At 41.3% G+C, this 23,785-nt stretch overlaps 1 protein-coding gene across 2 annotated transcripts in view; it reads left to right on the forward strand.

Annotated features, from left to right (window-relative positions):
• Positions 1–23,785, forward strand: part of ZFAND5 (zinc finger AN1-type containing 5) — an 86,404-nt gene that overhangs the window by 26,883 nt on the left and 35,736 nt on the right. For both annotated transcript variants that reach the window (XM_053702504.1, XM_053702503.1), the window contains one exon: positions 3,327–3,415. In XM_053702504.1, the coding sequence (XP_053558479.1) occupies positions 3,327–3,415 (89 nt within the window). The remainder of the gene's footprint in view (positions 1–3,326; positions 3,416–23,785) is intronic.

Genomic DNA, 23,785 nt, shown 5'->3' on the forward strand with positions numbered 1-23,785 from the left:
GGAATCAATTTACCAAAAAGTTTTTTTTTGATTCCTCAGACAAGGGTAACCCTTTTTAGGTTTCCAGATAGATTCAGTGTCCATGACTTTGTCTCTAACAGACAAGAGACGTTTGAAGTTGGTTGCAGCCTGTCGGAACCTTCAGTCAGTCATTCCCTTCAGTAGCTTTGTGTAAGAAGGTTTTAGGTTTCATGACTGCAGCATCGGACGCGATCCCCTTTGCTCGTTTTCACATGAGACCTCTTCAACTTTTGTATGCTGAACCAATGGTGCAGTGATTATACAAGGATATCACAATTAATATCCTTAAATCCCAATCTTCGACTATCTTGACTTGGTGGTTAGATCACCATCGTATAGTTCAAGGGGCCTCTTTTGTTCTTCCAACCTGGACCGTGATCACAACAGATGCGAGTCTTTCAAGTTGGGGAGCTGTCTGGGGATCTCTGACAGCACAAGGTGTTTGGAAATCTCAAGAGGCGAGATTACCAATCTATTTTGGAACTCCGTGCGATTTTCAGGACTCTTCAGATTTGGCCTCTCTTGAAGAGTACCGCTCGTTCATTTGTTTTCAGACAGACAATATCACAACTGTGGCATATGTTAATCATCTGGGTGGGACTCACAGTCCCCAAGATATGAAAGAAGTATCTTGGATACTTGCCTGGGTTGAATCCAGCTCCTGTCTAATTCCTGCGGTCCATATCCCAGGTATAGACAATTGGGAAGCGGATTATCTCGGTCGTCAGACTTTACATCCGGGAGAGTGGTCTCTTAACCCAGATGTGTTTTTCAAATTGTTCAGATGTGGGGGCTTCTGGAAATAGATTTTATGGCTTCTCATCTAAACAAGAAACTTCACAGGTACCTATCCAGGTCCAGGGATCCTTAGGCGGAGACAGTGGATTCATTGACACTTGGAGTTATCAACCTGAAAATATATTTCTCCGCCTCTAGTTCTTCCAAGAGTAATTTCCAAAATCATAATGGGGCAATAGTTTGTGCTGCTGGTGGCTCCAGCATGGCCACACAGGTTTTGGTATGCGGATCTTGTTCGGATGTCCAGTTTCCAACCTTGGCCACTTCCGTTAAGACCAGACCTTCTAACTCAAGGTCCGTTTTTTTCCATCAGGATCTCAAATCATTAAATTTGAAGGTATGGAAATTGAACACTTAGTCATAGAGGTTTCTCTGACGCTCAGTAATTAAAGCTATGTTGCAGGCTCGTATATCTGTTTCTAGAAAAAATTATTGAGTTTGGAAAACCTACATTTCATGGTGTTCTCATAAATTCACTTGGCATTCTTTTAGAATTCCTAGAATTTTACAGTTTCTTCAGGATTGTTTTGATAAGGGTTTGTCTGCAAGTTCTTTGAAAGGACAAATTTCTGCTCTTTCTGTCTTTTTCCACAGAAAAATTGCTAAACTTCCTGATATTCATTGTTTTGTACAGGCGTTGGTCCGTATCAAGCCTGTCATTAAATCAATCTCTCCTCCCTGGGGTCTTAATTTGTTTTTAAAGACTTTACAGACTCCTCCTTTTGAGCCTATGCGTTATTTGGACATTAAATTGCTTTCTTGGAAAGTGTTGTTTCTTTTGGCCATCTCTTCTGCTAGAAGAATTTCTGAATTATCTGCTCTTTCTTGTGAGTCTCCTTTTCTGATTTTTCATCAGGATAAGGTGGTTTTGAGGACTTTATTTAAATTCTTACCTAAAGTTGTGAATTCCAACAATATTATTAGAGAAATTGTTGTCCCTTCCTTGTGTCCTTATCCTAAGATTTATTTGGAAAGATCTTTACATTCTTTGGATGTGGTGAGAGCTTTGAAATATTATGTTGAAGCTACTAAAGATTTCAGGAAGACTTCTAGTCTATTTGTTATATTTTCTGATTCCAGGAAAGGTCAGAAGGCTTCTGCTGTTTCCTTGGCTTCGTGGTTAAAGCTTTTGATTCATCACGTTTATTTGGAGTCGGGTAAATCCCCCGCCTCAGGATTACGGCTCATTTTACTAGGTCTGTTTCCACTTCCTGAGCTTTTAAGAATGAAGCTGCAGTTGATCAGATTTGCAAAGCAGCAACTTGGTCTTCTTTGCATACATTTACTAAATTCTATCATTTTGATTTTTCTTCAGATGCAGTTTTTGGTAGAAAATTCTTCAGGCAGCTGTTTCAGTTTGATTCTTCTGCTTTTTCATTTCATTTTTTTTTCTTTATAAGATTAAAACTTATGATTTGGGTTGTGGATTAATTTTTTTAAACGCGGAATTGGCTGTCTTATTTTTATTTTTTTATGCCTCCCTCTCTAGTGACTCTTGAGTGGAGTTCCACATCTTGGGTATTTGCTATCCCATATGTCACTAGCTCATGGACTCTTGCCAATTACATGAAAGAAAACATAAATTATGTAAGAATTTACCTGATAAATTCATTTCATATTGGCAAGAGTCCATGAGGCCCACCCTTTTTATGTTGGTTTTTTTCTATAAAGCACAATTATTCCAATTCCTTTGTTGATACTTTTTTTTACTCCTTTCTTTTTCACCCCACTACTTGGCTATTCGTTAAACTGAATTGTGGGTGTGGTGAGGGATGTATTTATAGGCATTTTGAGGTTTGGGCAACTTTGCCCCTCCTGGTAGGAATGTATATCCCATACGTCACTAGCTCATGGACTCTTACATAAATTGTTTTAATTCTGGCTTGCTTACATGTTGCTTTGATGCAAACCTTATTGTAAATACTCTACTTTTTAAGGCTTATATATGAGCTCTTTCTGAGGTAAAAAGCTAGCTACTCAACCTGGTAATCTGTTCCTTTAAAGGGACACTAAACTCAATTTTGTTTATTTTATGATTCAGATAGAGCATACAACATTTGAATTTACTCCTATTTATCAATTTTTATTTGTTCTCTTGCTAGCTTTATTTAAAAAGCAGGAATGTGATGCATAGGAGCTGGCCCATTTTTGGTTGAGAACCTGGGTTATGCTTGCTTTATTGGTGGGTAAATGTAAGCCTCCAACAAGCAAGGGCTATTCATTGTGCTGAACCTAAAATGGGCTGGCTGCTAAGATTTACATTCCTTCTTTTAAAATAAAGATAGCAAGAGAACGAAGAAAAATTGATAATAGAGCATGACATTTTAAACTACTTTCTAATTTACTCCTATCTGAATAATGGAAGAAACAAATTTGTGTTCATTGTCCCTTTTAATACTGGGTTTTGAAATGTTTGTTTCGATAACGCTATGCAGGCTAAGTCGGCTAGGTTTCTAAGATGCAGTTGAAATTATTACATTGTGGGCTTTAAATTTATTTTCCCCCAGGAGTTTACCTGTTACCCAGCAGATGACAGAAATGAGCATTTCAAGAGAAGACCATATAACCTCTCCAAAACTAGAAACTACAGAACCTGGTATGTATCTTCCAATGAATAGACTGAGCCGTAAAATTGCGCATTACTAAAATTCTTAATGGTTTTTGTATGTGTGTCTCTAGCTTGATTAACTTTTTATCTAAGCCTCTTTTGACAGCCGCCTGATCACATGGCTATTATCTATTGACTTGCATTTTAGCCAATTAGTACTATCCTGCACAACTCCAGACGTTAGAACAATGTTATCTATATGGCCCACTTGAACTAGCAGTTTCTTCTTTTTAAAAGTTAATTAAAAAAAAAAAGCATAAGAGGCTGTCTGTAGTAGCTTAGAAGTAGGCAAACATTGAGGTTTAAATGTTATAAAGTATATTAAAGGGACAGTCTACACCAGAATTGTTATTGTTTTAAAAGATAGATAATCCCTTGTTTACCCATTCCCTAGTTTTGCATAACCAACAGTTATATTTATATATGTTTTACCTCAGTGATTATCTTGTATCTAAGCCTCTGCAGACTGCCCCTTTATTTGTTCTTTTGACAGACTTGCAGTTTAGCCAATTAGTGATGGCTCCCAGGTAACTTCACGTGCACGAGCACAGTGTTATCTATATGAAAAACATGAACTAACACCCTCTAGTGGGGAAAAACCTGTTAAAATGCATTCTTAAGAGGCGGCCTTCAAGGTCGAAATCGGCATATGAACCTCCTAAGTTAAGCTTTCAACTAAGAATACCAAGAGAACAAATAAAAATTGGGCATAAAAGTAAATTGGAAAATTGTTTAAAATTACATGCCCTATCTGAATCATTAAAGTTTTTCTTGGACTAGACTGTCCCTTTTAATATAACAATGTTGGTTGTGCTAAGCTGGGGAATGGGTAGTAAAGGCAATATCTATCTTTTTAAACAATAACAATTTTGGTGTTGACTGTCCCTTTAATTGGTCGATTGATGAGGCCAGCATCATTAGAAAAATGTACTTTGTGGCCCCCCTGGAGTTTTTGGAGAAGGGAAAGTGTTTTGTTTCTCCAACATTGGTGTGTCCGGTCCACGGCGTCATCCTTACTTGTGGGAATATCTCTTCCCCAACAGGAAATGGCAAAGAGTCCCAGCAAAGCTGGCCATATAGTCCCTCCTAGGCTCCGCCCACCCCAGTCATTCTCTTTGCCGTTGCACAGGCAACATCTCCATGGAGATGGTTAAGAGTATGTGGTGTTTAGTTGGTTTTTTTTTTTTTATTCTACTATCAAGAGTTTGTTATTTTAAAATAGTGCTGGTATGTACTATTTACTCTGAAACAGAAAAAGATGAAGATTTCTGTTTGTGAGAGGAAGATGATTTTAGCAGACATTAACTAAAATCGATTGCTGTTTCCACATAGGACTGTTGAGATGAAGTAACTTCAGTTGGGGGAAACAGTTAGCAGACTTTTCTGCTTAAGGTATGACTAGCCATATTTATAACAAGACTGTGTAATGCTGGAAGGCTGTCATTTCCCCCTCATGGGGACCGGTAAGCCATTTTCTTAGTCTCAAACAGAATAAAGGGCTTAATATGGGCTATAAAACTGGTAGACACTTTTATGGGCTAAATCGATTACTTTTTTTGGACATTTTATACATGTTTATGCTGATAATTCACACTTTTAAACTTGGAACGTTTTTTAACGTCAGGCACTATGTTAGACACCTTTTCCAGTCAGGAAGGGCCTTCCCAGTTGTAGGCTGAGCCTCATTTTCGCGCCTTTACTGCGCAGTTGTTTTTGAGTGCAAGACATGCAGATGCATGTGTGAGGACCTGAGAGTAGTTGGAAAAGTTCCTAGAAGGCGTCATTTGGTATTGTATTCCCCTCTGGGCTTGGTAAAGTCACAGCAAAGGCTGTAGCTGGGACTGTATAGGGGTTAAATCTGTAACCGGCTCCGGTTTCGTTATTTTAAGGGTTAAAGCTCTGAAAATTGGTGTGCAATACTTTTAATGCTTTAAGACACTGTGGTGAAATGTTGGTAAATTTTGAACAATTCCTTCATATATTTTCACATTCAGTAATAAAGTGTGCTCTGTTTAAAATTTAAAGAGACAGTAACGGTTTTGTTTTAAAACGGTTTTTGTGCTTTATTGACAAGTTTAAGGCTGTTTAACATGTCTGTGCCTTCAGATAAGCTATGTTCTATATGTATGAAAGCCAATGTGTCTCCCCTCTTCAAAATTGTGTGATAATTGTGCCATAGCGTCCAAACAAAGTAAGGACAGTACTGCCACAAATAATGAAATTGCCCAAGATGATTCCTCAGATGAAGGGAGTAGACATGGTTCTACATCATCTCCTTCTGTGTCTACGCCAGTTTTGCCCACGCAGGAGGCCCCTAGTACTTCTAGCGCGCCAATGCTTATTACCATGCAACAATTGACGGCTGTAATGGATAACTCCATAGCAAATATTTTATCCAAAATGCCTGCATATCAGAGAAAGCGCGATTGCTCTGTTTTAAACACTGAAGAGCAGGAGGGCGCTGATGATAATTGTTCTGTCATACCCTCACACCAATCTGAAGGGGCCATGAGGGAGGTTTTGTCAGATGGGGAAATTTCAGATTCAGAAAAAAATTCTCAACAGGCTGAACCTGATGTTGTGACATTTAAATTAGAACATCTCCGCGCACTGCTTAAGGAGGTGTTATCTACTCTGGATGATTGTGACAACTTGGTCATTCCAGAAAAATTATGCAAGATGGACAAGTTCCTAGAGGTTCCGGTGCACCCCGACGCTTTTCCTATACCCAAGCGGGTGGCGGACATAGTGAATAAGGAGTGGGAGAAGCCCGGCATACCTTTTTGTTCCCCCTCCTATATTTAAGAAATTATTTCCTATGGTCGACCCCAGAAAGGACTTATGGCAGACAGTCCCTAAGGTCGAGGGGGCAGTTTCTACTCTAAACAAGCGCACTACTATTCCTATCGAAGATAGTTGTGCTTTCAAAGATCCTATGGATAAAAAATTGGAAGGTTTGCTTAAAAAGATTTTTGTACAGCAAGGTTACCTTCTACAACCCATTTCGTGCATTGTTCCTGTCACTACAGCAGCGTGGTTCTGGTTCGAGGAACTAGAAAAGTCGCTCAGTAGAGAGACTCCATATGAGGAGGTTATGGACAGAGTTCACGCACTTAAGTTGGCTAACTCTTTTATTTTAGATGCCGCTTTGCAATTAGCTAGATTAGCGGCGAAAAATTCAGGGTTTGCAATTGTGGCGCGCAGAGCGCTTTGGCTAAAGTCTTGGTCAGCGGATGTATCATCCAAGACAAAATTGCTTAACATCCCCTTCAAGGGTAAAACTCTCTTTGGACCAGAATTGAAAGAGATTATCTCAGACATCCCTGGGGGAAAGGGCCACGCCCTCCCACAAGATAGGCCTTTCAAGGCCAAGAATAAGTCTAATTTTTGTTCCTTTCGTAATTTCAGGAACGGACCGGCCTCTAATTCTGCATCCTCTAAGCAAGAGGGTAATGCCTCACAGTCCAAGCCAGCCTGGAAACCGATGCAAGGCTGGAACAAGGGTAAGCAGGCCAAGAAGCCTGCCGCTGCTAACAAAACAGCATGAAGGAGTAGCCCCCGATCCGGGACCGGATCTGGTGGGGGGCAGACTTTCTCTCTTTGCTCAGGCTTGGGCAAGAGATGTTCAGGATCCCTGGACGCTAGAAATAGTTTCTCAGGGTTATCTTCTGGAATTCAAGGAACTACCCCCAAGGGGAAGGTTCCACATGTCTCCCTTATCCTCAAACCAAATAAAGAGACAGGCGTTCTTACATTGTGTAGAAGACCTGCTAAATCCCAGGTGTGGAAAACTGGGAAGCGGATTATCTGAGTCGTCAGACATTCCATCCGGGGGAGTGGGAACTCCATCCGGAGATTTTTGCCCAGTTGACTCAATTATGGGGCATTCCAGACATGGATCTGATGGCGTCTCGTCAGAACTTCAAGGTTCCTTGCTACGGGTCCAGATCCAGGGATCCCAAGGCGACTCTAGTGGATGCACTAGTAGCGCCTTGGACCTTCAACCTAGCTTATGTGTTCCCACCGTTTCCTCTCATTCCCAGGCTGGTAGGCAGGATCAAACAGGAGAGGGTCTCGGTGATCTTGATAGCTCCTGCGTGGCCACACAGGACTTGGTATGCAGACCTGGTGAATATGTCATCGGTTCCACCATGGAAGCTACCTTTGAGACAGGACCTTCTTGTTCAGGGTCCATTCGAACATCCAAATCTGGTCTCCCTCCAGCTGACGGCTTGGAGATTGAACGCTTGATTCTATCAAAGCATGGGTTTTCAGATTCGGTGATTGATACTCTGGTTCAGGCCAGAAAACCGGTAACTAGAAAGATTTACCATAAAATATGGAAAATATATATCTGCTGGTGTGAATCCAAGGGATTCCCTTGGAATAAGGTAAAATTTCCTAAGATTCTTTCCTTTTTGCAAGAAGGTTTGGATAAAGGATTATCTGCGAGTTCTCTAAAGGGACAGATTTCTGCTTTATCTGTCTTACTACACAAACAACTGGCAGCTATGCCAGATGTTCAAGCATTTGTTCAGGCTCTGGTTAGGATCAAGCCTGTTTACAGACCTTTGACTCCTCCCTGGAGTTTAAATCTAGTTCTTTCAGTTCTTCAAGGGGTTCCGTTTGAACCTCTACATTCCATAGATATTAAGTTGTTATCTTGGAAAGTTTTGTTTTTTGGTTGCTATTTCTTCTGCTAGAAGAGTTTCAGAGTTATTTGCTCTGCAGTGTTCTCCGCCCTATCTGGTGTTCCATGCAGATAAGGTGGTTTTGCGTACTAAGCCTGGTTTCCTTCCAAAGGTTGTTTCTAACAAAAATATTAACCAGGAGATAGTTGTACCTTCTTTGTGTCCGAATCCAGTTTCAAAGAAGGAACGTTTGTTACACAATTTGGACGTAGTCCGTGCTCTAAAATTCTATTTAGAAGCTACAAAAGATTTCAGACAAACATCTTCTCTGTTTGTCGTCTATTCTGGTAAAAGGAGAGGTCAAAAAGCGACTTCTACCTCTTTCCTTTTGGCTTAAAAGCATCATCCGATTGGCTTACGAGACTGCCGGACGGCAGCCTCCTGAAAGAATCACAGCTCACTCCACTAGGGCTGTGGCTTCCACATGGGCCTTCAAGAACGAGGCTTCTGTTGATCAGATATGTAAGGCAGCGACTTGGTCTTCACTTCACACTTTTGCCAAATTTTACAAATTTGATACTTTTGCTTCTACGGAGGCTATTTTTGGGAGAGAGGTTTTGCAAGCCGTGGTGCCTTCCGTTTAGGTAACCTGATTTGCTCCCTCCCTTCATCCGTGTCTTAAAGCTTTGGTATTGGTTCCCACAAGTAAGGATGACGCCGTGGACCGGACACACCTATGTTGGAGAAAACTGAATTTATGCTTACCTGATAAATTACTTTCTCCAACGGTGTGTCCGGTCCACGGCCCGCCCTGGTTTTTTAATCAGGTCTGATGAATTATTTTCTCTAACTACAGTCACCACGGTATCATATGGTTTCTCCTATATTTTTCATCCTGTCCGTCGGTCGAATGACTGGGGTGGGCGGAGCCTAGGAGGGACTATATGGCCAGCTTTGCTGGGACTCTTTGCCATTTCCTGTTGGGGAAGAGATATTCCCACAAGTAAGGATGACGCCGTGGACCGGACACACCGTTGGAGAAAGTAATTTATCAGGTAAGCATAAATTCTGTTTTTATTTTGTGTGTGAAGTGAGGAAGAGCAGCTCTAATTGGGAGCTTTCTGTTGAATTATTCATTCGAGGATAGTGATAACTAACCACAGTGAGATGGGTAGTAAGAGCATTGTGAACATAATCCTAGTTCTATCATTAAGTGGTTCAATGTCTCTCTTAACGGTCATAAGATAGTGTACATTCATGGCTAAAGGTTGTCATTAATTTATTAATGACTAAAGGTATGTGGACACCTGACCCCATCACACTCGAGCTTGTTGGACAGCCCATTCCAAAATCAATTGCATTTAATATGCAGTTTCCATACATCCCCCTGTCTCACCTGAGAAGGCCACTGTCAACAAGATTTTAGAGTGTTAGGTGTAGGATTTTTGCAGATGTTGGGCCATGAAGGTCTGTCTCTCAATTGGTGTTCATCCCAGAGGTATTTTTTGGGGTTGACATCAGGGCTCTCTACAGGCCACTCAAATTCCTTCACCCCAAAATTACTCAAACCATGTATTCCATGCTGGAACAGGAAAGTAGCATCTCCAAACTGTTCTATGATGGGAAACACCCAATTGTCCAAAATGTTTTTGTACCTTATTACATTAAGATGACCTTTCACTGGAACTAAGGGTCTTAGTCTAAGCTCTTAAAAACAGCCACAGCAACTTTACAGTAGGCACTATGCACTCCAGTGGGTAACTTTCTCCTGGCATCCGCCACACCCAGTTTCTTGTGCCTGACTGCTAGATAGTGCAGAGTCCTTCACCAATCCAGAGAACATGTTTCCAGTATTCAGAGGTGGTGTGCTTTGCACCACTTAGCCAATGCTTGATAGGTAGGTAGGGGTGTGTCACATTAAAGTTTACTTTGCAAAAATTTATTTTTTCAGCATTTGGTGAGCAAAATAGCTCTTCAGTAAATATAATTGTTTCAATTTCACAGCTTCATTAACACGTTCTTTCTTCCCAAACTTTAGTTTTATAGCCTGTCATTATTGTATTAGAAAGCCCCTTTAATTTGAGTGAAATCCTAAAACAAACATTTTGTTTCTAACGCAAAAGTGGCAGCTTTTTGGTTGGGACACAAGTATGGGTTTGGGATGCGTGGTAGTTTTGTATGTGGGATTATTATTATAACTTCTAAATCTTCTTGTTTCTAAGCCCCTGCAGGTCACCTCTTATCTCAGTGCTTTTCACAGCCATACAATGCTAGCTCATGTGTGCCATTTAGATAACCTGCTAACTCCTGTGGAGTTTTGCAGGAACCAGCACTAATTGGCTTTTAAGCAAGTTTGTAAAAAGCACTGAGAAAAGGGGGCAGTATGTAGAGGCTTAGATACAAGGTAATCAACAGAGGTAAAAAACATATTAATATAACAGTGTCGGTTATGCAAAACTGGGTAATAACCACTTCACGCGGTTAGGATGGCATGGAATGTTCTACCTTATAAGGTGTCGGTCAGCCTCTCCCTTTTGATGGAACGCAAGATGGGACTGGGGCTTAGCAATGTATGCAGTCCCCCATTATCCAATCCCGGCCTTGAAATTACGTGATCACATCGATCGCATGATTTAAATTTTTCAGCAAGTGTTTTACAACATTGTTTTGATGGTTAACACTTGTGAAGAGGTTAAAGGGATTGTCCAACTTTTAAACAATCCTTTTTCAAGTAGACTCTCCCTTTTATTTGTTTCTGGAGATATCATACTTTTGTTTTCCTCCTATCTTAAAGGGCCATAATACCCATATGTTTAAACACTTGAAAGTGATGCAGCATAGCTGTAAAAAGCTGACTAGAAAATATCTCCTGAACATCTCTATATAAAAAAGAAAGATATTTTACCTCAAAAGTTCCTCTGTAGCCACATCCCATTGTAAAGGACTTCTAAGCAGCATTTTACTGTGTCTGTCCTAGGACAGCTTAGGGGATGAGCCTTGTGAACTCTCATATTTCACCAATCAGGTAAAGGAAGCTTACTATGAAATCTCATGAGTTAAGTCAAATCTCATGAGATCACAGTAAGAGTTCATGACCTCAGCGCTGCTGAGCTGAGGAGATTGTGAGGTAAAATATCTTAATTTTTACATAGAGATGCTCAGGTGATATTTTCCTGTCAGTTTTTTTTTTTTTTTTTTTTTTTTTAATTTTTATTGAGGTAACAAATTCAAATATAAACATACACTGTAAAACAGCATGGCAACATGCCTATGTGACAAACAATAATATTTAAGCATCCCATACAAGAGGCATGTCTTATACATATCAACCAGACTTTGGTTATAACTTATAAGGGAAATTGTCTAGCCATGTATAGTACCTCATTTTACTTTTATACATATTCATGTGGACAATTAACATACCAAACATATGTCGCAGTCCTTGGGCCTGGCATCAGTAAAAGAAAAAATGTCAAATAAGAATGGTTAGGCCTACAATTGTCCATATTTTCTATAACAGGGTATATAAAAAAGGATATGGCTCCGTCTTCACAGGTTGATGCATTAAAAGTAGGGATGCACCGATACCAAGTATTTGCATGAGTACTTGTACTCGTGGAAATGCACCGATACTTAAACCGATACCTCTACTTCATACCCATATGCTATCTTGTGGCGTTTTTTCAAACTGCATGTTCCCATTTCATTTTAAACTGGAGTGGAGACTAAACTAAAAAATGTTTACTACTGTTCTGACAATACAAATTGCTGTTATTTGTATTATTGTAGGAGAGATCACTGTACCTCACTGTACCTCGTTCAGACAAACCCCTGAAGTACTGGGCAGTTAATAAACAGATTTCCAGCTCTGGCTAAAATGGCCCAAAAATATCTTTCTGCCCCATGTAGTAGTGTGGAAAGTGAAAGACTGTTCAACTTAGAGTCGAACCTCCATACACATGTCAGATTGATGTTATATAACAGCCCTACAACCCAATTGCATCACCCCTTTAAATGTAATATTTTATTGTAATATTTTTTATTTATAAACATGTTTAGTGAACTTTTTTATTATTTCCTAATGTCTTTTGAATTACAGCCCTTTATAATTATAAATAAGGAATCTTAAATAATTAGTCTGTATTGTGCTTGGTAAACTGTCACATGACATTAAAAAAAAAAGTATCAGTAATTGGTATCAGCGAGTATTTGAAAACAAGTATCGGTACTTGTACTCAGTCATAAAAAAATGGTATCGGTGCAACCCTAATTAAAAGACATGCTAACATGGACACAACATAACAAAATAAATGCTAGTCATAAGACCTGGTTTTCGTAACCCATCTTTAAAAAGAAAGGCATAGGTCAACGTGTGTCCATAACATAAATAGTAACCAAGAAATATGATATTCTACGTAGTACGTAATAAGACAGCAGCGATAGGAGTATTCTACATACTATAATATTGGAAAAGTCCCTTTTCAAGGGAGGCAGGGCCACACTTGACCCTAAGATGTTCTATATAGACAGTATTGCGCTAGCAGCTTATAAGGCCCTACGTCTAACAGTAGTTATTACTCAAAGTTAGTGGCATACGTATATTTAGTAGACCCATGTTCAAGAGGATCAGGGCCCCTCCCGGACCATAGGTATTTTATATAGATAATATCGTGGTAGCCGCTTATATGTCCCTACATCTAACAGTAATTATCCCTCAAGGTAGCAAAATGTATATACCCTCCCAGATATGTAGGGTCGCTCTTAGGTGCCAAAGGGATCCAGTAACACTAATGGAGGCTTGTGTAATAACTAAACTAATCATGGTAAGATTCAGATCTATTTTGTAAAGGGTTAACCATTGCATTTAACCAACCTGGGGTAAAGAAATATGCACATCAGAACTTAACACACATGTAAAACATTTATACTATACATTCTTAAAATTAATACAGAGTCATCTGATTCAGTTGCTAGGAGAGGTCCATAGTAAGTGCAGTACTATAATGCTTCAACATACTAAAATAAGAGCCAGCGTCATGCAAGCTAAATGCTGTGTAGGGGGAGATAAGCTTTCTGCAATGCTTTGTCAATTATCTCTTATTGGCTAGAGAGCTAGCTAGGCAAAATCTATCTGTGGGGTGATATCAATCCCATATGTGACAATAGATTCTCCAGGCATACTGACAGAGATGTATTATACCGCATCCCACACATACACATTGTAGACTATTTATATTGTGTTTAACAGGCCTAAATAGATTGTCATTATAAAACCTATGTCTATATGCCGGGTCTGGGCATGCAATCTTGCTTTTCTGAAATACCATTCGCCCCCTGACTTAAGCAAACGGTGCTGCCGAGTAGGCAATAACAAGTGCAAACTGTAAGGATGACCTGCAGGGTACATACAATGGCGGTACCAAAGTGAATCCATTAACAAATAAACTGCCCCCACACATCTACATGCAGAGAGCCATCCATGTAAGCGGGATAAACGTCACAACAGCTGTAACCCAGCGTACTCAAGCTGGGTCAAGTATGGTGCAAAAATCCCTGTACTTATCCGATGCCTACTCGCTGGTGCAGAGAGGTCTTGCAAGTATGTCTGGGCAACTCCCGTAGGCCGCCACTCACAATTCCGGTTGAGGCTCTAGGCTCCTTGATATAATTGATCTGTCCGTTTAGTCCACTTACGAATGAAGAAGGGAGCCAACAGCTCAGGTAAGCCGTCCCTTCATTCTCCCTCTTCAGAGCCGCCAGGTCGGTAATATATTGATCAGAGGCAGTAAAGCTGCACATGAGGGAGCCGGCCGCTCTCCCCCGCACAGCTCCGTGAAACCAAATGTCGACAGCGCGGCAGCCCTCAGCATTGTCTAGCTGACACTGAGCCGTAGGGGATCCTCGGCCCCGTCCTGTGTAAGGCATGTATGTAGGAAGGTCGCACTTCTGCAGGCCAACTGCCTCACAAGCCTCTCCTATGCTATAGCTTCCCCAGCCTGCAGCCACTGCATCTCCCAGCAGGGCGGCTGCTCCGTGCCTGAACCAGTGTAGACAATTGGGGCAGGGGTTTTCTTAGTAGCTTGGAGTGGAACATCCCTTTTCTTTGACATATTGCGGCAGAGCTCTGTAAGGCCATCGAATCTGGCACATATTTTGTATTCAAAATCCTCCATGAGGGATTGGAAGATAGCGCACAGCTCCTCCATAGTAATATATATATATATATGTCAACGTTATCAGATTAACAGGTATGAATAGGTGCAGAGGCACAGTATTTACTTTGCTTAGCTTACCCTGGTATCCCAGGGGGGTGCTGAGTTCTCCTTCCTTGCAGGCCGCCAAGAGATCTCTGCGGTCCAGTCTGGGAGGCTGATTTTCTCACAATACAGGTATAGTCCAAACCAGCAAAGCGTTATGCACTTCATGGAGGTCAATTTTTTCTTCTGGATGGACTTGGAAATTCTTAATTACAAGGCGGATTGTAATTTTTTCCTTACAGAGCTCCCAGTTTAGCAGCCATCTTAGGCCATAGCCAGGACACGCCCCCCCCCTGTCAGCTTTTTACAGTTATACTGCATCAGTTTCAAGTTATTTAGCATATGAGTATTATGTCCCTTTAATATGAGGAGAGTCCACGGCTTCATTCCTTGTGGGATATACTGAACCTGGCCACCAGGAGGAGGCAGACATCCCAGCCAAAGGCTTAAATAACTCCCCCTCATCCCCCAGTCATTCTTTGCCTTTTGTCACAGGAGGTTGGCAGAGAAGCGTCAGAAGATAGAGTAGTTCCTTTATGGAGGGTAGTACTCTTTGAATTGGTACTGGAGTTTTAAGTAGTCTTGTCAGCCTCTCAGTGAGAGTATTGGCGAATGTTAGTCTGAAGATGCAGGGAGAGTCTTTCTGCAAACCCACCCAGACTCATATTAATAGCTCCTAAGCAATCAGTGTTGACGAGTTTCACTGCCTGCTTCTATCACTCAAGTCCATGTCAGAAGCAATGCTACAAGACTGTCAAACTTGAGAGGCTGTGTTTCTGTTCCACGGCATAGATTCCGGTAAGATTGTTTCATTATTCACATTTGATAACTCAAGAAGACAGGGTCACAGTGTGACTTCTTTTATCTGCATGGAATCGAGGGTTAATGTCTCAAACGGGATTATTGAACAGGAGGGATTAATCACATATATATTTTTAATATTTGGTTTATTCTTTGACATGTGTTACATGGGCTCAGGCAGGTGTTGGAATGTACAGACTTTACTTTCACTTTGGAGCGCTGCGCAGCCAGTTAAGCATGGTGCACCATGTGACCGGATGTGGTCACAGTGATTTTCTTCTTCCTGACTGTGTGGTGTCTGGAGACTAATCGGTTTCTCTCTTGGACCTGGGTCATAGGAGGTGGTGAGTGCTCTAGCCATTGGGGGTAAAAGGTGCCATTTATTTTTGTCTTTAGTCCTTTTTATAATCGCAAGCTATGGAGGACTGATACGTTAGAGGGTACTCCCTCTTTACCTAATGCTTATGCCTGTCTATATTGTGAGGTGGCCACGGTATACCCATCTGCTCAATTATGTTCCACATGCTTTGATAAAGTAATTTTATCAAAGAAAGATAATGTTTAGTACTACTGAGCCTTCGACCTCTGATGAGTCTCCATCCCGTGATGAGTGCATCCTACATTCATCTAATACACATGCAGTTTCTTGTAGCACTCCTATTCCACCATCTGGAGGGGCCATTTTACCGCCAGACTTTACTTAACAGTTAGACGGCAGTGTCTGTGGCCTTTAGTGTGTTACATCACACTGCTAAGCGAAAGGTTAAATATTGCTAGCCTTCCCAGTGGTCATCTACTAGCTTATTGGATTTATCTGGTACAAGATTATCCGATGATGAAGACGCCTCAGATACTTTAGAGGATGCTCTTTCTGGGTTGGAATCTGCTGCGTTGGAACTAAACTTTAGATTTAGGATTAAACACTTGCACTTTTTGCTAAAGGAGGTGTTGGCTACTTTAGAGGTTCCAGAACCTAAATTACCTGAGGAACCTTGCATTCCTAAAATAGATAAGGTCTACGAGGACAGGGTTGTACCACAGACTCTACCGGTTCCCGTAAAGATGGCGAACAATATTAAGAATGAATGGGAAAGACTCGGTTCTTCTTTTTCCCCTTCTTTTAAGAAATTGTTCCTGGTTCCGGACTCTGTTGGAGTTATGGGGTTCCGTTCCTAAGGTAGACGGTGCTATCTCCACACTTGCTAAACAAACTATTCGACTGAAGGATAGTTTGTCGTTCAAAGAGCCCATGGATAAGAAGCTAGAAACTCTATTAAGAAAAAAGTTTCAGCATACGGGATATTTGTTCCAACCAGCAGCGGCTGTTGTTGCGGGAGCGGCCACCTACTGGTGTGACTCTCTTTATCCGAGTTAATCGAGGTGGAGGGTCCTCTCAACCCGATCCAGGAAAAAGGGCCTTAAGGGTAGCTAATTCTTTTATTTGTGATGCAAATATGCATATTATTTGCCTGAACACCAAGGCTTCAAGTTTTTCTGTGCTAGCCCGTAGGGCACTCTGGCCGAAATCTTGTTCTGCGGATATGAATTAGAAGTCCAGACTTCTTTCCCTCCCAATCAAGGGAAAGATTATTTTTTCTCTTGTTAAGTGTATCCAGTCCACGGATCATCCATTACTTATGGAATATATTCTCCTTCCCAACAGGAAGCTGCAAGAGTCCACCCACAGCAAAGCTGCTATATAGCTCCTCCCCTAACTGCCATATTCAGTCATTCTCTTGCAAGCCTCAACATAGATAGGAGGTCGTGAGAGTCTGTGGTGCTTTCTACTTAGTTTATTCTTCAATCAAAAGTTTGTTATTTTTAAATGGCACCGGAGTGTGCTGTTTATCTCAGGCAGTATTTGGAAGAAGAATCTGCCTGCGTTTTTCTATGATCTTAGCAGACGTAACTAAGATCCATTTGCTGTTCTCACACATTCTGAGGAGTGAGGTACTTCAGAGGGGGAATGGTGTGCAGGTTTTCCTGCAGATAAGGTATGTGCAGTAAAATATTTTTCTAGGAATGGAATTGACTAAGAAAATACTGCTGATACCGAAGTAATGTAAGTAAAGCCTTAAATGCAGCGATAGCGACTGGTATCAGGCTTATTAATAGAGATACATACTCTTGTAAAAATGTGTTTTAAAACGTTTGCTGGCATGTTTAATCGTTTTTTAACATATGTTTGGTGATAAAACTTATTGGGGCCTAAGTTTTTTCCACATGGCTGGCTTAAATTTTGCATAGAAACAGTTTCCTGAGGCTTTCCACTGTTATAGTATAAAAGTTACAGTTGGTGCAGTTAAAATTACAAACAGTGACATTCAGCTTCCCTCAGCAGTCCCCTGCATGCTATAGGACATCTCTGAAGGGCTCAAAAGGGCTTCAAAAGTAGGAGCTGTTATGACTGTTTAAAACATATTTTTGTTAATCTGTTTTTTGTATTAAGGGGTTAATCATCCATTTGCAAGTGGGTGCAATGCTCTGCTAACTTGTTACATACACTGTAAAAATTTTGTTAGTTTAACTGCCTTTTTTCACTGTTATTTCAAATTTTGGCAAAATTTGTTTCTCTTAAAGGCACAGTAACGTTTTATATATTTGCTTGTTAACTTGATTTAAAGTGTTTTCCAAGCTTACTAGTCTCATTATTAGTCTGTTCTAACAAGTCTGACATAGAGGAAGCTCTGTGTTCATTATGTTTTAAAGCCATGGTGGAACCCCATCTTAGAATGTGTACCAGATGTACTGATTTCATGTTAAACAATAAAGATCATTTTTTGTCTTTAAAAACATTATCACCAGAGGATTCTGTCGTGGGGGTAGTTATGCCGACTAACTCTCCCCACGTGTCAGACCTTTTGACTCCCGCTTTAGGGACTCACGCTCAAATGGCGCCAAGTACATCAAGGGCACCCATAGCGTTTCTTTACCAGGGGATTCTGTCGAGGGGAAAGTTATGCCGACTAACTCTCCCCACGTGTCAGACCCTTCGACTCCCGCTTCAGGGACTCACGCTCAAATGGCGCCAAGTACATCAAGGGCGCCCATAGCGTTTATTTTACAAGACATGGCAAAGGTGGTGAATAATATTCTGGCAGCAGTATTAGTCAGACTACCTGAAATTAAAGGAAAGCAGTTAGCTCTGGGGGTAGATACAGAGCATACAGACGCTTTAAGAACCATGTATGATACTACCTCACAATATGCTTAGTCTGTGGGTGATTTTTTATTTTTTTTTTTGACTCAGGGAAGATGATTTAACCTGATTCTGATATTTCTACATTTAAAATTTATGCTTGAGAACCTCCACTTGTTGCTCAGGGAGGCTTTGGCTGCTCTGAATGAATGTGTACAATCGCAGGGCCAGAGAAATTGTGTAGACTGGATAAATAATATGCAGTGCCGGTGTGTACTGATGTTTTTCCAATACCTAAAGAGGTTTACTAAAAAATTTTTTAATAAGGAATGGGATAGACCAGGTGTGCCGTTCTCTTCCCCTCCTATTTTTTAGAAGAATGTTTTCTAAGTTACCACCACACAGGACTTCTGGCAGACAGTTCCTAAGGTGGAGAGAAGAGTTTCTACTCTAGCTAAGCGTACCACTACCTCTGACGAGGACAGTTGTGCTTTTTAGATCCAATGGATAAAAAATGTTTATTCAACAGGGTTTTATCCTGCAGCCCCTTGCATACATTGCTTCTGTCACTGCTGCTGCGGCGTTCTGGGTTGAGTCTCTTGATGAGGCTTTACAGTTAAGCGACTCCATTGGATGAATATATTTGACAAGCTTATGCTAGCCAATTCCTTTGTTTTCTGATGCCTTGTTCATTTGACTAGACTAACGGCTAAGAATTCTGTTTTTTACTATACTGGCGCGCAGAGCGCTATGGCTTATATCATGGTCAGCTGTCGTGACTTTAATAAATAAGCTACTTAACTTCCCTTCAAGGGGCAGACCCTATTCGGGCCTGGTTTGAAGGAGATTATTGCTTATATCACTGGAGGAAAAGGTCATGCCCTTCCTCAGGATAGGTCTAAATCAAGGGCAAAAAAAAAAAAAAAAAAAAAAAAAAAAAAAGTCTAATTTTCGTACCTTTTAAAAACTTCAGGGCAGGTGTGGCATCCTCTTCCTCTAAGGCAAAACAAGAGGGAATTTTTGCTCAGTCCAAGGCGGTCTGGAGACAATCGGACCTGGAACAAAGATAAGCAGGCCAAGGAGCCTGCTGCTGCCTCTAAGGCAGCATGAAGGAACGGACACCTATCCGGTAACGGATCCTATAGGGGGCAGACTTTCATTCTTTGCCCAGGCGTGGGCAAGAGATGCCCAGGATCCCTAGGCATTGGAATTTATATCCCAGAGATATCTTCTGGATTTCAAAGATTCCCCCCCAAAAAAAGGGGAGATTTCGCCTTTCACAATTATCTGCAAACCAGATAAAGAAGGAGGCATTATTACATTGTGTACGAGATCCATCCAGTTCCAAGAGAGGAACAGGGACAGAGTTTTTACTCAAATCTGTTTGTGGTTCCCAAGGAGAGGGAACCTTCAGACCTATTTTGGATCTAAAGATCTTAAACAAATTCCTCAGAATTCCGTCATTTAAGATGGAAACTATTCGTACCATCTTAACTATGATCCAGGAGAGTCAATAGAGGACTACAATGGATTTGAAGGATGCTTATCCTCACATTGTGATGCATAAAGATCACCATCGTTTTTCAGGTTTGCCTTTCTAGACAGGCATTACCAGTTTGTAGCTCTTTCCTTTGGGATATCTACAGCCCCAAGAATCTTTATGGAGGTTCTGGGGTCGCTTTGGCGGTCCTTAGACCGCGGGGCATAGAAGTGGCCCCTTATTTAGACGACATCCTGATACAGGCGTCAAACATCCAAATTGCCCAGTCTCATACGGACGTAGTACTGGCATTTCTGAGATCACATGGGTGGAAAGTGAACAAGGAAAGAGTTCTCTATCCCCAATCTCAAGGGTTTCCCTCCTAGGGACTCTGATAGATTCTGTAGAAATGAAAATTTACCTGACGGAGTCCAGGTTGTCAAAGTTTCTAAATTTCTGCCGTGTTTTTTTTTTTTCATCCCATCCGCGCCCTTCGGTGGCTCAGTACATGAATGAAATCGGCTTAATGGTAGCGGCAAGGGACATAGTACCGTTTGCACGTCTACATTTCAGACCGCTGCAACTATGCATGCTCAGTCAGAGGAACGGGGATTACACAGATTTGTCCCCCTGTTAAACCTGGACCAAGAGACCAGAGATTCTCTTCTCTGGTGACTATGTCGGGTCCATCTGTCCAAGGGTATGACCTTCCGCAGGTCAGATGGGACAATTGTTACAATAGATGCCAGCCTTTTAGGTTGGGATGCAGTCTGGAACTCCCTGAAGGCTCAGGGATAGTGGACTTAGGAGGAGACCCTCCTTCTAATAAATATTCTGGAACTGGGAGTGATATTCTATGCTCTTCAGACTTGGCCTCAGTTAGCAACTCTGAGGTACATCATACTCAGTCGGACAATATACACGACTGTGGCTTACATCAGCCATCAAGGGGGAACAGAAGTTCCCTAGCGATGTTAGAAGTCTTACAATAATTCACTGGACAGAGACTCACTCTTGTCTATCAGCTATCCATATCCCAGGTGTTGAGAACTGGGAGGTGGATTTTCTAAGTCGTCAGACTTTTCTTCCGGGGGAGTGGGATTTCCTCCGGAGGTCAAGACCAAGCAGGAGAGGGCTTTGGTGTTTTTGACAGCGCCTGCGTAGCCACGCAGGACCTGGTATGCAGATCTGGTGGACATGTCATCCTTTCCATCACGGTCTCTGCTTCAGAGACAGGTCCCTCTACCTCAGGGTCCTTTCAACCATCTAAATAGAATCAATCTGAGATGGACTGCCTGGAGACTGAACGCTTGATGTTATCAAAGCATGGCTTCTCCGAGTCAGTCATTGATACCTTAATACAGACATGAAAGCCTGTCTCTAGGAAAATTGAACATAGATATGGTGTAAATATCTGATTGTTATGAATCCAAGGGTTACTCATGGAGTAAAGTCTGGATTCCCAGGATATTATCTTTTCTCCAAGATGTTTTTGAGAAAAGGGTTGTCAGCTAATTCCTTAAAAGGGGACAGATTTTTACTCTGTCTATTTTTTTGCACAAGCGTCTGGCAGGTATTCTAGACGTTCAGGCATTTGGTCAGGCTTTAGTTAGATCCAAGCCTGTGTTTAAAACTGTTGCTCCGCCATGGAGCTTAAACCTGATTCTTAAGGTTCTTCAAGAAGTTCCGTTTGAACCTTTTTTGTTCCATAGATATCAATCTTTATCTTGGAAAGTTCCTTTTGGGTAGCTAATTCCTCGACTCGTAGAGTCTCCAAGTTATCTGTGTTACAATGTGATTCTCCTTATCTGGTCCTTCGTACGGATAAGGTAGTCCTGCGTACCAACCTGGGTTTTTTCCTAAGGTGGTATCTAACAAGTACATCACTCAAGAGATAGTTGTTCCATGCTTGTATCCTAATCCTTCCTCAAAGAAGGAACGTCTATTACACAATATTGGACGTGGTTTGTGCTTTAAAGTTTTACTTACAAGCTACTACAGTTTTCATCAAACGTTCACCTTGTTTGTTGTCTATTCTGGACAGAGGAGAGGTCAAAAGACTTCAGCAGCCTCTCTGTCTTTTTGGTTAAAAAGCATAATTCATTTAGCTTATGAGACTGCTGGACAGCAGCCTCCTGAAGGGATTACAGCTCATTCTACTAGAGCTGTGGTTTTCACTTGGGCCTTTTTTAAATGTGGCTTCTGTTGAACAGATTTACAAGACAGAGTCTTGGTCTGCGCTTCATACTTTTCAAATTTAACAAATTTGATACCTTGCTTCTTCGGAGGCTATTTTTGGGAGAAAGGGTTTTTTACAGGCAGTGGTAACTTCCGTTTAAGTACCTGCCTTGTCCCTCCCATCATCCGTGTACTTTAGCTTTGGTATTGGTATTCCATAAGTAATGGATGATCCGTGGACTGGATACACTTAACAAGAGAAAACATAATTTATGCTTACCTGATAAATTTATTTCTCTTGTAGTGTATCCAGTCCACGGCCCGCCCTGTCACTTTAAGGCAGGTAATTTTTTCATTTGAACTACAGTCACCACTGCACCCTATGGTTTTTCCTTTCTCTGCATGTTTTCGGTCGAATGACTGAATATGGCAGTTAGGGGAGGAGCTATATAGCAGCTTTGCTGTGGGTGGACTCTTGCAGCTTCCTGTTGGGAAGGAGAATATATTCCATAAGTAATGGATGATCCGTGGACTGGATACACTACAAGAGAAATAAATTTATCAGGTAAGCATAAATTATGTTTTTTTTTGTCCAGGCCTGGACTCCATCATATCCAGTTACTGGAGGCAAATGTGCCTTTTTACCGCAAGATAAGAACAAGCCTAAGGGACAAGGTTCTACTTTTCCTTCGGACAAGTCCCAACGTCAGCAGCCCTATGCTAAGCCAGAGCAGTCCAAGGGAACTTGGAAACCTCCTCAGCCCTGGAATAAATCCAAGCAGAAGAAGCCTGCAGTCAGTCGGCATTAAGGGGCAGCCACCGATCCGGTTTTGGATCTGTTAGGGGGCTGTCATCAACCAAGCCTCCAGACTAAAAAGAAAAAGAAAAGGTCTGGGAGGCATTCTGATTGAAAGCACTGTGCGGGGATTTGAACTTGTGGCTCTGTGCTAACTACCGTTTGCTTGTATGTTGAGCCACAGCCACTTCTAGCAGTTTAGGAGTTTCAAATGCAACTTAAAAGATCTGTGAAATGAGTACTTGTCTTACTTCTAATTACACCTGTGCAAAACACAGGTGCTCTCAATTCTGGATTTACTCAGAACCAATCCTGTACAAAACCTCCCTGTTTAAGGCTGGCTGTTAGGCTGCATATTGTCTTGACATTGTTTCTGTTTTGTCACAAGCCAGAACCGGTTTCCTGTACTTCAGTACATTTTTGGAGGAAGACTTCACCTTTGCACCTGTTTACAAGTTTGTTTCCTGCTTTGTGCAAATACTGCGCTTCAGTTTATTACCAGGACAAAGACTTAACCTTAAAAACAGGTAGCTGGTTTAAATGTAGTTTCCTGCTTTTGTGCTAATCCTGCACAACAAATAACAGTTATTACCAGGGGATAGACTTTCCTTTTTAAATCTGCATCTGTGCTTACTTGTTTGTTCCTTTCCACTCATGGCGTATGTGGACATAACATAGCTGAATAGTATATATTAAAAATACCCTGCAAATATTTGCTTAATCAAAGTATTTTGTTTTTTAAATAAATCTGATATCTTTTCAATCTATATGGCTTCTACTAATCTTCATTTAAAGCAACTGTTGCAGACAATGAGGCTCTCACAAAATATCCTGAGACAGAACATGACAGGAGCATACTGTCACTCTTCAAAAGCTTGGTTTGGGGACGTGCAAGACCCATGGGTGCTGGAGGTCATCGCTCAGGGATACAAGATAGGTTTCAAGTCTCATCCTCCCAGGGGCAGATTTCTCTTATCAAACCTGTCTTCAAGGTAAGAAAAGAGAGGCTTCTCTAGGGGGTGTGTGTGTGTGAGGGCTCTCTCCGCCCTGTGGGGTCATTGTACCGTTACCTTCAG

Source organism: Bombina bombina, chromosome 2 (assembly GCF_027579735.1).
Source record: "Bombina bombina isolate aBomBom1 chromosome 2, aBomBom1.pri, whole genome shotgun sequence".
NCBI classification, from domain to species: domain Eukaryota; kingdom Metazoa; phylum Chordata; class Amphibia; order Anura; family Bombinatoridae; genus Bombina; species Bombina bombina.